Raw genomic sequence first — 15,409 nt, 5'->3', positions numbered from 1 at the left:
TTAAACAAGCCTCGTTTAAACGAGACGGCCTTCGTAGGACAAACGGAAACGGAAGGTAACATGGTTGCTATGACAGCACGCCACTCTTTAACAAGCGCGAGCTCTTTGAGTGAGAAAGGAACAAAGTCCCTCTGGAAGGGAATATATGAGGTACATTTTAGGAGAGTTATAATGATGTAAAGAGAAAATAAAATAGATTTTACAGTTGTACTTTTAGTCTAATACTTTATTTTAATTATATATTAATATAATTATACATATTATATACTCTGCACCCATCTACTGAGGTACTTCAACTTGGGAATTAACATTACTTGCGTTTGAACATCATATTTACGAGCAAATTGGCCTCATTTTTTTTAGACATTTCCGTTGAAGCAAAGAATTGTGGGTTATGAGTGCCCATGAAGGATACACCTCATTCATCCTCCGAATTCCCGTGAAAGAAGGTCGCATTCGAACGCTGCATTCGAAGTGTCTTACTCGCTTTTCTGAAACGAGACAGCCTCGATGACGTATGCAGCTGACAAATGCGACCTCCGGAGGACGCATCCTTCCAAATGAGACACAGCCAATATTAACGCACATAAACGGTGCGATTTTAGCCGGAAAGAACGGACCCGTTTAGCAATTTCATATTTCTTGATCTCTTTTTCACTTAATAGCGAAGGCTGGAAGCTTTTTAGCACCAATAAATAAATAAATAAATAAATAAATGTATTAATGCATAGATGTGTAATTAATACTTTATCTATCCGTTTTATCATTCTAGTGCGGCCAAATACAATGATGGGAAATGTAGTTTTGTTGCAAACGCTTGTCGCTGCATTAGCCAGCTAAATGAGTCTTATTTTCTGCCAGGTTTTATCGTCATTCTTAATTAACAGTACAAAAAAAATGCATGCAAACTAAACTGCACAGTCAAAATCAAAATGAAAACTGAATTATTACTAATAACAAAAATCGACATGCCCCCAACTCGGAAAGTCATGGCTAGAAGAAAATCCAGAGTTTCCCACTCATATTTGACATTTGTGTGCGCTTAACTCATAATAACTACCTTTTTGACTTTCCGAGTTGGGGGCTTATTTGGTAAAAATTCGTTTCGGGATTTTGACAGTGCAGTTTAGTTTGTATGCATTTTTTGTACTGTTAATGGAAAATAATGATAAAACTTGCCCCAAAATAAGTGTAATTTAGCTAGTTTATACAGCAACAAGTGTTTGCAACAAAACTACATTTTCCACCATTTTTATTTTTTTGTGGTTTTTTTTTTTTCTCCCCTTTTCTCCCCAATTTGGAATTCCCAATGTGCTCTAAGTCCTCGTGGTGGCGTAGTGACTCGCCTCAATCCGGGTGGCAGAGAATGAATCTCAGTTGTCTCCACGTCTGAGACTGTCAATCCACGCATCTTATCACGTGGCTTGTTGAGCATGTTACCGCGAAGACGTAGTGCGTGTGGAGGCTTTACACTATTCTCTGCGGCATCCACGAACAACTTACCATGTGCCCCACAAGAGCGAGAACCACATTATAGCAACCACGAGGAGGTTAAACCAACGTGACTCTACCCACCCTAGCACCCGGTCCAATTGGTTGCTTAGGAGACCTGACTGGAGTCACTCAGCACGTACATTTTCCATCATTAAGTGTGAGCGCACAAGAATGATAAAATAAGTAGATAAAGTATGAATTACTCACAGTGTGTGGCTTTGCTCTTCATTTTGTTGCATTGGTGCTAAAAAAGCTTTCTGCCTTTGCTAGTATGTGAAAAAGAGAGAATTATGAAATTACAAAACAGGTTGGTTCTTTCCTACTAAAATCACTTGAATGTAAATCACAACGTATTTACGATTATCAACCTCGTAAGTACAAACTTCCCAAGAGGACTTGAATGCACCAACAGTCAAACAGCACTGGGATGCTTCACTATTAGTATCACTCCGCTTCAACGTGTTCCTTGTTTACCAAATAGTGGTGGGGATTATGATAAATTGTTCATTTTGATTTATTTCCCGATTCGTTTGTAAACATTTCTGGACATTCGTTAAAAACACACGTCGTTGACCACTGAAACAATGCAAGGGAACGAGAAAGATTTGTTCAAAAACACTGGTTCAAAAACACCATTTGTTAAAAACCTAAATAAGAGAGCAGTGCAGTGAGCGAGTTGTGCTTAATGTTTTGGCTTCTTCTGGAACTATTTTAGCTATTATATATTAATATTATTGAAACTTAGTTAAGTTTAAGTTAATATTATTTAATTGTTTGTTGAACTGTTGTATAAAAGCAATATCACACCCTCAATTGGGCTGTTGTTCCGAATATCAGCACAGCTGTGATTACCTGCAGCCTTGTTTCTATGGCCAAATCGCAGCCATGCTGACATACAAAAAAATGGCACTCTTGCTCGAGTGATATAATAGTCTGGAAGTTTAAATCCCTTTAACTAGCAGGTGAAATCCTTTAAAAAAAAATCCCAGTATTCACTTACTGAATGCATGAAAATAATACCACAAAACCTATACATTTTTGCATGTAATTTAAAGTTACACTTATGTAGCCTGGTTACCAGTCTTAGGCGGGTTAACACATTTAGACTGCTCAATTTCCAAAAGTGCATTTCTGAAGTCTTTTTTTTTTTTTTTAATAAATTTTTTTTATTGATTCCTACATTAAATAAAAAAAAAGCAAAACATATATACATAGAATCAACATTTAAACCCCACAACCACCCCTCCCCCTCACAATCCCCAACCCTGCCCTGACCCCCAACAAACATCCCTGTGGTCACATATGAGTACACACACACACACACACACACACACACACACACAAAAAAGCAAATAAAAAATATATATGTATAATAATAATCACACACATTTATACCTCCACCTCTCACACCACCCAAATCCAAGTTACCCTGTCTTCTAAATGACACCTCAAAAGCCGCAACCCTCCGCTTCTCCGTGCACCACTCCCGAAATGGGGGCGCTCCAGCCGACCTCCAACCCCTCAAAATAATCTGCCTGGCAATCATCACACTGGTCAGAACCCAATTCTCTATGTGTCTATTCTCCACATCAATGACCACCCCATCGCCCAAAACACAGAATCTGGGGCAAAACGAAACCCGAGTGCCCAACACGTCACACACAGAACTCTGAACCTTCAACCAAAATTCCTGGATCTCAACACACCACCAAATAACATGGGCCGTGTCTCCATCCTCCGATTGGCATTGCCAGCATGTGGGTGTGTCTTTAAGACCAAACCTATACAATCTAGAGGGGGTCCAATAGAATCTATGTAAAATCTTGAATTGCATAAGGTGCACCCTTGAATCTCTAGATGCAGACTTGATGTTTTTTTTTTGTTATTAATATTTTTTATTGATTCCATCCACAAAACAGATAAACACAACATAAAATACAGAATCAGTTATATCAATTAAACCCCTCCCCCCGAACATCACCCCCACCCGACACAAACACGCACTATAGTGGTCACTTACAATTATAACAAAAAAAAAGAAAAAAAAAAAAGAAGATGAAAAACAAACAAACAAAAAAAATACTTTCAAAAAAACAAGAGTGTACATACACATCAAACTAAAAATTAAAAATCCCTCTCCACTGCCCCTCCCTGAGAACCCTCCAAAAAAGCTAAATATCTACCCCACTTCCTATTAAACAAATCCCATTTTCCCAACCTTCTATAAATTGGCTCCTCAAATGCTGCCACCCCACCCCGCACCACTCCCGAAACGAGGGTGCCCCAGCCGTCTTCCACCCCCTAAGAATGATTCGTCTGACATCCATAACTCCGGCCAGGACCCAACTTTTAAGTGGCTATCCCCAAAATTAATGACCGCCCCATCACCTAAAATGCAGAGTCTGGGGCAAAATGAAAACTGTCTTCTGATTGGCATCGCCAGCAGGTGGGTGTGTCTTTAAGACCATGTCTATACAATCCAGAGGGTGTCCAATATAATCGATGCAAAATCTTAAATTGCATCAGACGCTCCCTTGAATCTCTAGATGTAGACTTGACGTTTTTTAGAATCCTAGCCCACACTCCCTCCTCCAATACCAAGTCTAAATCTCTCTCCCATAATCTCTTGAGAGAAGTTGAAGCTCCGTCCCCCAGACTCTGAATTAACAGGGAGTACTACACTGATGCCTCGAGACCTTTTCCAAAAGCAGTAATCATCATTTCTAGAGTATCTGCCCCTTTAGGGGGGTGTATGCTACTCCCAAAAATAGTACAGAGCAGGTGGCGCAGCTGTAAGTACTTAAAGAACTGAAATCTTGGAATCCTGAAATGTTGGACCAAATTTTCAAACGATCTCAACACCCCACTCTCATATAGGTCACAGAGCGTATTAACCTCCCTCATAATCCAGTCTGACCAGCAGAAAGGGGACTTATTAATACGTAATTATGTGTTTAGCCATATGCTCGAGGCAACATTTAAATAAATATCTGAATTAAACACTCTGGACACTTTTGTCCATACTGCGTGCAAATGCGAGATAACGGGGTGCGACTTAAGTTCTCCGATTAGTTTGATGGAAAGGCTTTGCAGTGGCAAAATAGGGGCAAGAACTTCCTGTTCGATACAAAACCAGGGAGGGGCTCTCTCAGATGGAAGCGACCAATGAGCCAAATGTCTGAGACTGAATGCATAATAATAAAACAAAATCTTGGGTAGGCCTAGCCCACCTTTGTCAATCGGCCTATGTAACTTATTAAAATGTAATCTAGGATGCTTACCATTCCAAATGAAGGACTTTGCTATGCTATCAAACTGCTTGAAATAAGAGAGGGGGAAATCTACAGGGAGAGATTGTAAGAGGTAGTTAAATTTGGGAATACAATTAATTTTAATAACATTAACCTGCCCAATCATAGATAAATGTAATGAAGCCCACCTGCCCACATCACTCGAAAACCTTTTTATTAAGGGGTCAAAATTAACTCTACTAAATCAGACAAATTTGCAGGGAATAAAATGCCCAAATACTTAATGCCCTGTTTGGGCCACTGGAAGGCACCCGGCTGGAAAACCGTTACCGGGCAGTATGCTGTCAGAGCCAAAGCTACAGATTTAGACCAATTGACTCTGTATCCTGAGAACTTAGAAAAGGAATTAATAATTCTGTGGAGGCAAGGCATAGATCTAATGGGGTCGGAGACGAATAATAAAATATCATCTGCGTAAAGCAAAAGCTTATGCGCCACACCTCCCACCACCACCCCTGGAAAATCATCTTCCCTTCTTATCGTGGCTGCTAATGGTTCCAGGGCAAGACAGAACAATAATGGGGAAAGAGGGCAACTCTGCCGGGTGCCCCTATCCAGAGTAAAATCATTTGAAATTAATCCATTTGTTTGTGCCGCCGCTACCGGGTGTCTATAAAGTAACTTAATCCATCCAATAAAAGTATTCCCCAAACCGTATATTTCCAAAATCTTAAAAAGATAATCCCATTCTACCATATCAAATGCCTTTTCATCGTCAAGTGAGATGGCCATGACCGGAGTCTGATCATTCGCCACTGACCACATGATATTGATGAAACGGCTAATGTTATCAGAAGAGCTGTGGCCCCGAATAAACCCCACCTGATCTATATGTATAAGAGATGTCATAACTTTACTTAATCGGTTAGCCAGAATTTTTGACAATATGTTTACGTCTAGTTAGATCAGGGAATTGGACGGTAACTCTTACATTCGCTTGGATCTTTGTCCTTTTTAAGAATCAGACTGATCCGGGCTTGAGTCATGGTTGGCGGAAGCTTTCCATTCTTTAATGATTCCATATAAACTAACAAAAGCAGGGCCAGTTCTGTAGCATAAGATCTAAAAAACTCAGCGGCAAAGCCATCTGGCCCCGGAGCCTTGCCTGTAGGCAAGTCCTTAATTACCTCTCCAAGCTCCTCCAAGGTTATCTCAGAATCAAGATCATTTTTTTGCTCAGTCATCAATTTAGGGAGTTCTAATGGTTCCACAAAGTTTCTAATATCTTCATCAGTAGACAAAGACATGGAACTATAGAGATCAAGATAGAATTCTTTAAAAGCATTATTAATATCAATGGCTGAGGTAAATATTTCATCACCAGCAGATTTCACTGAGGGAATGGTAAAAAAGACTCTCTCTGCTTTATAAATCTAGTCAAAAGCTTCCCTGCTATGTCCCCCAAAAATATGTCTGTCTTGTCCTGAATAGCCAAAACTCCACCTTCTGTGACAAAATAGTATTATATCTGTATTTCAATCGGGTCAATTCTCTGAGGCCATCAGACAACATTCGGCGCTTCAGCTCTGACTCGGCACTTTTAATATTCCCTTCCAACTCCACAAGTTCTCGTGCTTTGGATTTTTTGGTGAATGAGGCATACTGTATGATCCGACCCTAGGAACCGCCTTAAGTGCCTCCCAAGCCATGCCCACAGGGGATACTTAGGACCAGTTGGTCTCCATATAGACATTGATTTCAGCCTTTTAACATTTGTTGGAATTCAGGATTTTGCAAAAGGGATACATTAAAGTGCCAACTATATGATTTATTTTTCTCTGTATGTGGCAACACCTCTAAATTCACCAGGGCGTGATTTGAGACTAAAATGTTTCCAATTGAACAATCAACAACAGATGAAATGAGGGACTAAGATATAAAAAATATATATTAAAAAAATCTATTCTAGAATAAATCTTATGGACTGATGAAAAAAAAATTGTAGTCCCTACCAGATGGGTTCAAAAGTCTCTAAATATCTGTAAGATCAAGATTTTTACACATCCTGTGAAACGTCACTGTTGCTCTAGGGGGCTTACACACTTTTGCCTCACTATGACCAAGGACTGAGTCCATCAATAAATTAAAGTCTCCTCCCAATATTATATCATGAGGAGTGCCAGCGGCTTGCAACATCCCTTCAAGATCTATAAAAAAGCCCTGATCATCAACGTTAGGTGCGTAAATATTATCCAAAATCAACCTATGCCCCTGAATTTCTGCTAAAACAATAATGACTCTTCCTAATTTATCTTTAATCTGTTTGAGACATTTGAATTGTAGATGCTTACTTATCAATGTAATGACTCCCCTGCTCTTTGAGCCAGCAGTGAAGAAAACATGTCCACCCCATATCTTCCCAAATTTTTCAGCTTCCTGCGGGGAAAGATGTGTTTCTTGAAGAAACATTATATCATATTTCTTACATTTAAGAAAAGAAATAACCTTCCTTCTTTTTATGGGGTGCCCCAATCCATTCACATTCCACGTGGAGAGAGACAATCCACTCATATTAACATTTGACATATTAGAAAAAATAGATTGTGTGTCAAAAATAAAATTATAACGACCACATTCCAACATTAGTGCAACAGTCAAACCCCGAACTTCCCCCAGAACCAAACAAACAGAAAAAAGAAAAACGTGCGCATGACAGCGCCAACTGGCATCCATCCATCTAAACTCAAACAGTTCATGTACGTCTAAGAGAGCCCCTGCGACAACTTTGCCGTCGGATTCCTCAAGTCCGGTGCTTCTATACAAATTTTGTGCGACAGAATTACACAACAGAAAATAATCTATAAAACAAACTCCAACCAATAAGCACAAAGAACGTGTAGATTCATCCACATAACTGTTCCGAAGGTGTGTTCCTCCACAAAACAAACTCCAGCCGCTAGGCGGAACCAGCACAAAAAGAAACAAAAAAGACGTTTCCTCGGACAGACAAATGAATGTTCAGTGAGTCAGGCTAACTTGGCGGTTACATGAGTGGAACAGATGCCCTAATCACTCCAATGTTTTGCAAGAAATATTCCACTGAACAAACTCCAGCCAATAGGCGGAATAAGAACAAAGAACGTGTAGATTCATCCACATAACTGCCCGAAGGTGTGTTCCTCCACAAAACAAGCTCCAGCCGCTAGCGGATCCAGCACAAAAAAAAAAAACGTAGTTTCCTCAGGCAGTCAAACGAATGTTCAGTGAGCTGACCCATTTGGCTGTTACATGAGTGTAACAAATGCCCTAATCACTCTAATGATTTGCAAGAAATATTCCACAAAATAAACTCCATCCAATAGGAGGCATAAGCACAAAGAACGTGCAGATTCATCCACAAACTGTCCCGAAGGAGTGTTATTCCACAAAACAAACTCCAGCCGCTAGGTGGAACCAACACAAAAAGAAACACAAAAGGCGCTCAGTTTCCTCGTACAGTCAAGTGAATGTTCAGTGATTCAGGCCCACTCGGCTGCATCGAGAGCATCACACAATGACTTACTCATTCCATTGACTTTATGAAGGACATCACTTGCTGTGGGCATGTAAATATTTTGCAGCCATCCTTAGTATCTATTCTCAATTTGGCCGGGAACATCAGTGCAAAGCAACCTTCCGTTGATGTAAGAGTTTCTTGCATTCCTTCAATCGATCACGTTTCTCTCGTCGAATTCGCAAAGTCTGGGAACAAGAAAATGCTGTGGTTCTTCCAAGAAAGCCTTCCTTTGCTCCTCGCCTCACGTAATACGAGATCTTTATTGGATGATCTCAGAAATTTGGCCAGAATTGATCAGGGCCTGTCTCCCTCCGTGGATCTCCGAGCTGGAACTCTGTGAGCTCGCTCGGTTTCCAGCTTATGGCCTATCATTTCGAGCAGACTCGGGAAGCGCTCATCTAGGAAATTTCACCATATCTCGGCCTTCTTCGTCCTCAGGAATTCCAAGAATTCCGATGTTGTTTCGCCGGTTACGATTCTCAAGTTCTTCCAACTTTTTCCAAACACGCTCCAAGTCTTTTTTGGTCACTAGCGGGTTAGCAGCTAATTCCCTCTCGGATGACTCCATCGATCTGTATCTCGACGTCCCCCACTCTTGTAACGAACCAAGATCGATCGATGTATTACAGCAAGATCCTCCAAGTCAGCAACAACCTTCGCCAGCATTTCTGACATGCTCGACAGTTGATGCTGAATCTCTCCCACCGCACTGTCAAACTGAGTTCCCAGTCTGCTGCCCTGTCAGGGGTATCAGCTTGAGCACATAAGTGTCTTTTAATGTCTCCAGAGCCCTAGGTTTTTGAATTCTTTGACATATTGTCTTCATAGAACTGTTATGGAACAGGGTGTATCGAATCTCACTGGTTTATGACACAAAAAGTATTAAAACTTTCTGAGCTAGCCGTTCACGCATCTGAACCTTGCATGGCACCATGCGACTCCACCAAGTCTTTCTTTTTTAATTCTGTTAAAAAATAAATGTTTAAAGCTCAGTATCTATAAAAGTCCTTCTCTGTCATCATCACTTTTGAGGTAAAATAGGGTAGTAAATTAGACAATAACAGTATTATTGGGAACAAATAGTATACTTTTAATGAATGTGGCATTACACAAATTTTTTTTTAAAAATAGTGTGAGACAGGGATTGAGGTGGATTTGTGAATGTTAGAATAAATACAGGGTTTTAATTGGAAACAACAATAAAATGACCTAAATATGACTGTCCATTGTCTTAAAAGGCCTATTCTAACTCAGAGCACAAATACATCAACCCAAATACATTGTTTTATTTCCAAAGACTCCACCAAGATTCTTTAAATTCACACAACGAAAAGAAAAACCCAAAAGGCAAGGTTTTGTTCAATTTATTTTCTTTTAAATAACATTTTTCACCAACATATAATTCAAAGGAAAGCAACATTAATTCAACAAACTAATCAAATGGATGACCAACGGGATATAAACAAAACAGAACATGGCTAGATGAGGATTCAAAAAACATCTTTCCCATTTCCACCACAAATGCTTACAGAAGAGGAGCAAGGGAAATGGATGTTACATAAAGGGAGACGGTTGCATATCTCTTTATCAATTCAAATTAAATCCATATGACAAATCAAATGATTCCATCTGAATGTTGAGGGCCACAGATTTGCAATGCAAGACCCATTCAGTTTCTTATAATGTCCAGTTATCAAAAACAGAGGCCCCTGTAATTATTTAATCCAATATATGCATTTAAACACAAATGTTGTATTCTACTTGATATTAAAAATATTCCTTTTACAAGCAGACAAATTCTTAAAAGTACCAAAACGCTTTTCGATTTGGTGTTGATAGACCCTGGATTTGCCACCATTTATATTATCCTTATCACAGTGGCATAACCTGAAATAATTGTGTGCTTATGTCTTAACCATAACACCTCATCTTTTTTTTTTTTATTACTCTGCACTTTTATTCAGTAATGCATTAATAGGATAAGCAAGTGTTTGTTTACAGTATTTACAATGGCAGCATCAGGCATATCATGCGTTTAAAAACCTTTGCATTGTTTATTGCCAAGCTATTATAGAAAACCAAACCGAAATGGGAGCATTAAAGCAGTCCCATTATCATCTGATTATTTACAGTATTTACATTTAAACTCCTGTATGTACACATTTGCATACCACTTAGAGTACATGGGCAATTTTTTTTTTTTTTTTTTTTTTTTTGTGCTTTAGGTCATTGCATTGTCATCTGCTCTACAGTAAATGAAGGTTTCAAAAACAGTTGAAGAGCTTTGCTTATTCTTGCAGAGACTGAATGGATCAGTTCCTTTAACCCAGGTTTAAAATAACCCTGAGCTGAACGATTCTCTTAAAGAAAGATCACACAATTAAACTAAACAGTAGTCGAGAACTAGGCTTAATTTGAGATGGAGAGCCCATCTGTAAACATACCAGATTCACCCTGTTGAGAAATGCCCCTCCAGTAGTCAATCTCGACTCTGCCTGCTGTGTAGAAAAACTAATGGTAAGGGAGGCTTCTAAAGCGGCAAGTAAATTTAAAGGTTCTGTTGTCCATAGAGGAAAAGATCACAAACATTAGGAAAGTCACCCAAAATGTCATAGCCCAACTCCTCTCTACAGAATGTCAGCCTGAGCTGGCAAATTGTTGGTAAAATGCCAGCTTGACCCTCTCAATGTGATGGCACAGCTTGATGGCAGGTCCGAGCTTCAGGTCCATACACTCCTGTACAGTGGGAAGATTCAATAGAAGTAGGGCCTGACCGTCAATTTCCTGGAAGGTAAACAGTAACAGTTGCAGACAGTGTGTGCTTACATTTCCTGTATAAAAGAGGGATGCACAAATATGAATATGGGTATCGGGTCAGATACTGTGCTTAATTACTCATACAATCACTCATATGATGTTCATTCGTCACGCTTATAACTTTCATGGCATAAATGTTGCTACACAAAGAACAGGGTTCCCTCACTTTTTGACCAAACAATTGCAATTACTTTTCCATTACTTTTTAATTCATTTGTGATTCATGGATAAATATGGTTTTTGATTCAGACAGTTTAACCTATTCATTAAGAAAAGGAAAAAAAAACTAATCAAAATAACAATTTACTCACAAATTGGACATCAATATTTCTTGTGAACAATTTTTACTCTAGAGAAATTCACAAGAGCAATATCAAGCTGATTACATATTTTACAGTGCAGCATAACTACAAAACAAATATACAGTGGTGTGAAAAAGTGTTTGCCCCCTTCCTGATTTCTTATTTTTTTGCATGTTTGTCACACTTAAATGTTTCAGATCATCAAACAAGTTTCAATATTAGTCAAAGATAACACAAGTAAACACAAAATGCAGTTTTTAAATGAAGGTTGTTATTATTAAGGGAAAACAAAATCCAAACCTACATGGCCCTGTGTGAAAAAGTGATTGCCCCCTAAACCTAATAACTGGTTGGGCCACCCTTAGCAGCAACAACTGCAATCAAGCGTTTGCGATAACTTGCAATGAGTCTTTTACAGCGCTGTGGAGGAATTTTGGCCCACTCATCTTTGCAGAATTGTTGTAATTCAGCCACATTGGAGGGTTTTCGAGCATGAACTGCCTTTTTAAGGTCATGCCACAGCATCTCAATAGGATTCCGGTCAGGATTTTGACTAGGCCACTCCAAAGTCTTCATTTTATTTTTCTTCAGCCATTCAGAGGTGGACTTGCATATTGGTGTGTTTTGGATCATTGTCCTGCTGCAGAACCCAAGTTCGCTTCAGCTTGAGGTCACGAACAGATGGCCGGACATTCTCCTTCAGGATTTTTTGGTAGACAGCAGAATTCATGGTTCCATTTATCACAGCAAGTCTTCCAGGTCCTGAAGCAGCAAAACAGCCCCAGACCATCACACTACCACCACCATATTTTACTGTTGGTATGATGTTCTTTTTCTGAAATGCGGTGTTACTTTTACGCCAGATGTAATAGGACACACACCTTCCAAAAAGTTCAACTTTTGTCTCGTCAGTCCACAGAGTATTTTCCCAAAAGTCTTGGGGATCATCAAGATGTTTTCTGGCAAAAATGAGACGAGCCTTAATGTTCTTTTTGCTCAGCAGTGGTTTTCATCTTGGAACTCGAAATTTTTCGCCATTTTTGCCCAGTCTCTTTCTTATGGTGGAGTCATGAACACTGACCTTAACTGAGGCAAGTGAGGCCTGCAGTTCTTTGGATGTTGCTGTGGGGTCTTTTGTGACCTCTTGGATGAGTCGTCGCTTCGCTCTTGGGGTAATTTTGGTCGGCCGGCCACTCCTGGGAAGGTTCACCACTGTTCCATGTTTTTGCCATTTGTGGATAATGGCTCTCACTGTGGTTCTCTGGAGTCCCAAAGCTTTAGAAATGGCTTTATAACCTTTTCCAGATTGATAGATCTCAATTACTTTCTCATTTGTTCCTGAATTTCTTTGGATCTCGGCATGATGTCTAGCTTTTGAAGATCTTTTGGTCTATTTCACTTTGTCAGGCAGGTCCTATTTAAGTGATTTCTTGATTGAGAACAGGTGTGGCAGTAATCAGGCCTGGGTGTGGCTAGAGAAATTGAACTCAGGTGTGATAAACCACAGTTAAGTTATGTTTTAACAGGTGGGGCAAACACTTTTTCACACAGGGCCATGTAGGTTTGGATTTTGTTTTCCCTTAATAATAACAACCTTCATTTAAAAACTGCATTTTGTGTTTACTTGTGTTATCTTTGACTAATATTGAAACTTGTTTGATGATCTGAAACATTTAAGTGTGACAAACATGCAAAAAAATAAGAAATCAGGAAGGGGGCAAACACTTTTTCACACCACTGTACATTCACTATATAAATTTCCATTACTTTTCCAGGCCTGGAAAACAATTGTAAAATTCCCTGATATTTTCAGGTTGATCTCTTAAAAACATAACAGTGCATCCCTCTAATGATAAACAGATGTACACTCCTAAATAGGCAGTAATAAGCATGTGAGCTCTTTTGTCATAAAGTCGCTGTAACAACTGATTCCCAAAAGATTTATTCAAGTCTATGCAATGTATGTGAAGGTGTGTGTTCAATTACCTGATCCATGAAGATGCGTGCCAGTGGAGCACAATCGGTGGTCCTTATGAAGCGCACAACATCAGTAACACTCCATTCCAGTGGACTGCTGTCCAAGGAAAGCTTCTGAGGAACTTCAAAACGTGGACTCTTCAAAAGAGGCAAGGGAAAACAGTCAGTATTGCATATTGGCTAAAAAACTGAAAAACACTATAACCATATTGGAGGTTGTCTAATGCAGTGATTCCCAACCAGGGGTACACACGCCCCAGGGGGTTGTAGGCCGGTTCCAGGGGGTACACGAAAAGAATTGGATTTTGCTATACTGAACTTATAAAACAAAATGTATGACTTCAAATAAAAACATCAAGGATTAGGGCTGGGTAAAAACATAGATTTTCAGATTAATCACAGTCTTCATTTAAACTATCTTGATATCCATTCTTAAAGTCCCAAGATTGATCTTTTTGTATGAAGTTCAGCACAGAGATCCTATCATGTTGAGAGTAAAAGTTTAATTTGACTTGTTCCGTGTAATGTGTGTCCAAAGACGAGATCCACGCAATGCATTTTTCATTAATAATGTGTCTTTTAACCATGTGCGACCCCGCATCCACATGCGTGGACACTGTATTTTTGCTTCGCTATACGCGACGCATAAGTACATTTCATTTAAACCGACTGATCTCAGTTCAGGAGACTCTGTGCTGCAAGTAAAGGATTAATCTTTCGACATATGGAGTCATGTGACCAAACAACATGGCTTCAATCACAGCGAAGTTTGTCTTTGGGAGAAACGCCAACAGAACTACATCTGGTAAGAAACCTAATAAAGTTTTCAAATTGAAACCAGTCTCTAGTTTCATCCGATATGCCATTTTTGAAATTAGAACGATTTATCGCGAAACGGCACACAACACAATGACCATGTACTAAATGCTAATTTTAATTTAAAATATCTATATTTCACTGTGCGTTATCACATTGATAATCAATGGATGCATCTAAAAGCTGGAAAATGTCGACATCACAAAGTGAATGTTAAAACTCATGAATATTAATTCGGTTTTATGCAGATAATGCCAAGTAATCTTCTACTGTTTTGACAAACTTGATTGGATCAGTAAATTTTTGCCAGAATGACTGATTTGTTCTGAAGTTTTCACCTACAAGGAGTTCCAGGTTCTACTCCGCACAAATAAAAAGTTTTATATGAATAAACGAAGAGTGCATCTGTACGTCAGTGTATGTATATTACGAGCAGGGACACATCCGTTTTGCATTTTGCTTTACGAGTAGAGTGCGCGTCTGGATGCACGAGAGAACATCACCGCCTGCTGTCACCCAAAGCCACTGGTAACAGCAGCAACAAGCAATCACCATAACATTAAAAATAACAAACTTCAGTGCTGGGTTGCTACTTATTATAACACAAACGAAATGGAAACTCCTGCTCAAGAACTGGAAATTTTTTTTCTGCATGAGACACTTACCTAGCAAATGCTATTTCAAAAAGTAGTGGGAACAAAATTGGCATATGCAAAAAGTGGTAGGAATATGTCCCACCAGTAAATTACACCTATAAGCATTACTCTGTTCTAACTGCACATTTCACCGCTCATTTGGTGTTTGTTTTTATTGTTGATGATTAATAAACATAAATTATATAAACAAATTATATTTATATATATATATATATATATTACAGTTAATATATATGATATTTAGCCTTTGGTACTTGAGCCATACTGATGGTGCTATGGGGGTGCTTACGGCAAAAAAGGTGGGAAAACACAAGTGGTGGCTCAGCGGTTAAGGCTCTGGGTTACTGATCAGAAGGTCGGGGGTTCAAGCCCCAGCACCGCCAAGATGCCACTGTTGGGCCCTTGAGCAAGGCCCTTGACCCTATCTGCTCCAGGGGCGCCGTATCATGGCTGACCCTGCACTCTGACCCCAGCCTAGCTGGGATATGTGAAAAAGAAGAATTTCACTGTATATGTGCAAATGTATAATGTGTGATAAAT

The 15,409-nt window shown here is 39.3% G+C and overlaps 1 protein-coding gene across 1 annotated transcript in view; it reads right to left on the bottom strand.

Moving 5' to 3' along the window:
* Positions 1-9,649: 9,649 nt before the first annotated feature.
* LOC127426270 (scm-like with four MBT domains protein 1) overlaps positions 9,650-15,409 on the bottom strand; it is a 39,173-nt gene continuing 33,413 nt past the window's right edge. The window contains exons 20-21 of the mRNA XM_051672957.1: positions 13,407-13,535; positions 9,650-11,085 (exon numbers count right to left, since the gene is read on the bottom strand). Of these exons, the coding sequence (XP_051528917.1) occupies positions 10,939-11,085; positions 13,407-13,535 (276 nt within the window). The 3' untranslated portion in view covers positions 9,650-10,938. The remainder of the gene's footprint in view (positions 11,086-13,406; positions 13,536-15,409) is intronic.

This window comes from Myxocyprinus asiaticus, chromosome 35 (genome assembly GCF_019703515.2).
Source record: "Myxocyprinus asiaticus isolate MX2 ecotype Aquarium Trade chromosome 35, UBuf_Myxa_2, whole genome shotgun sequence".
Classification (NCBI taxonomy): domain Eukaryota; kingdom Metazoa; phylum Chordata; class Actinopteri; order Cypriniformes; family Catostomidae; genus Myxocyprinus; species Myxocyprinus asiaticus.
Note: the sequence above shows the minus strand (reverse complement) of the source record. Positions and strands in the feature narration are given on the sequence as shown.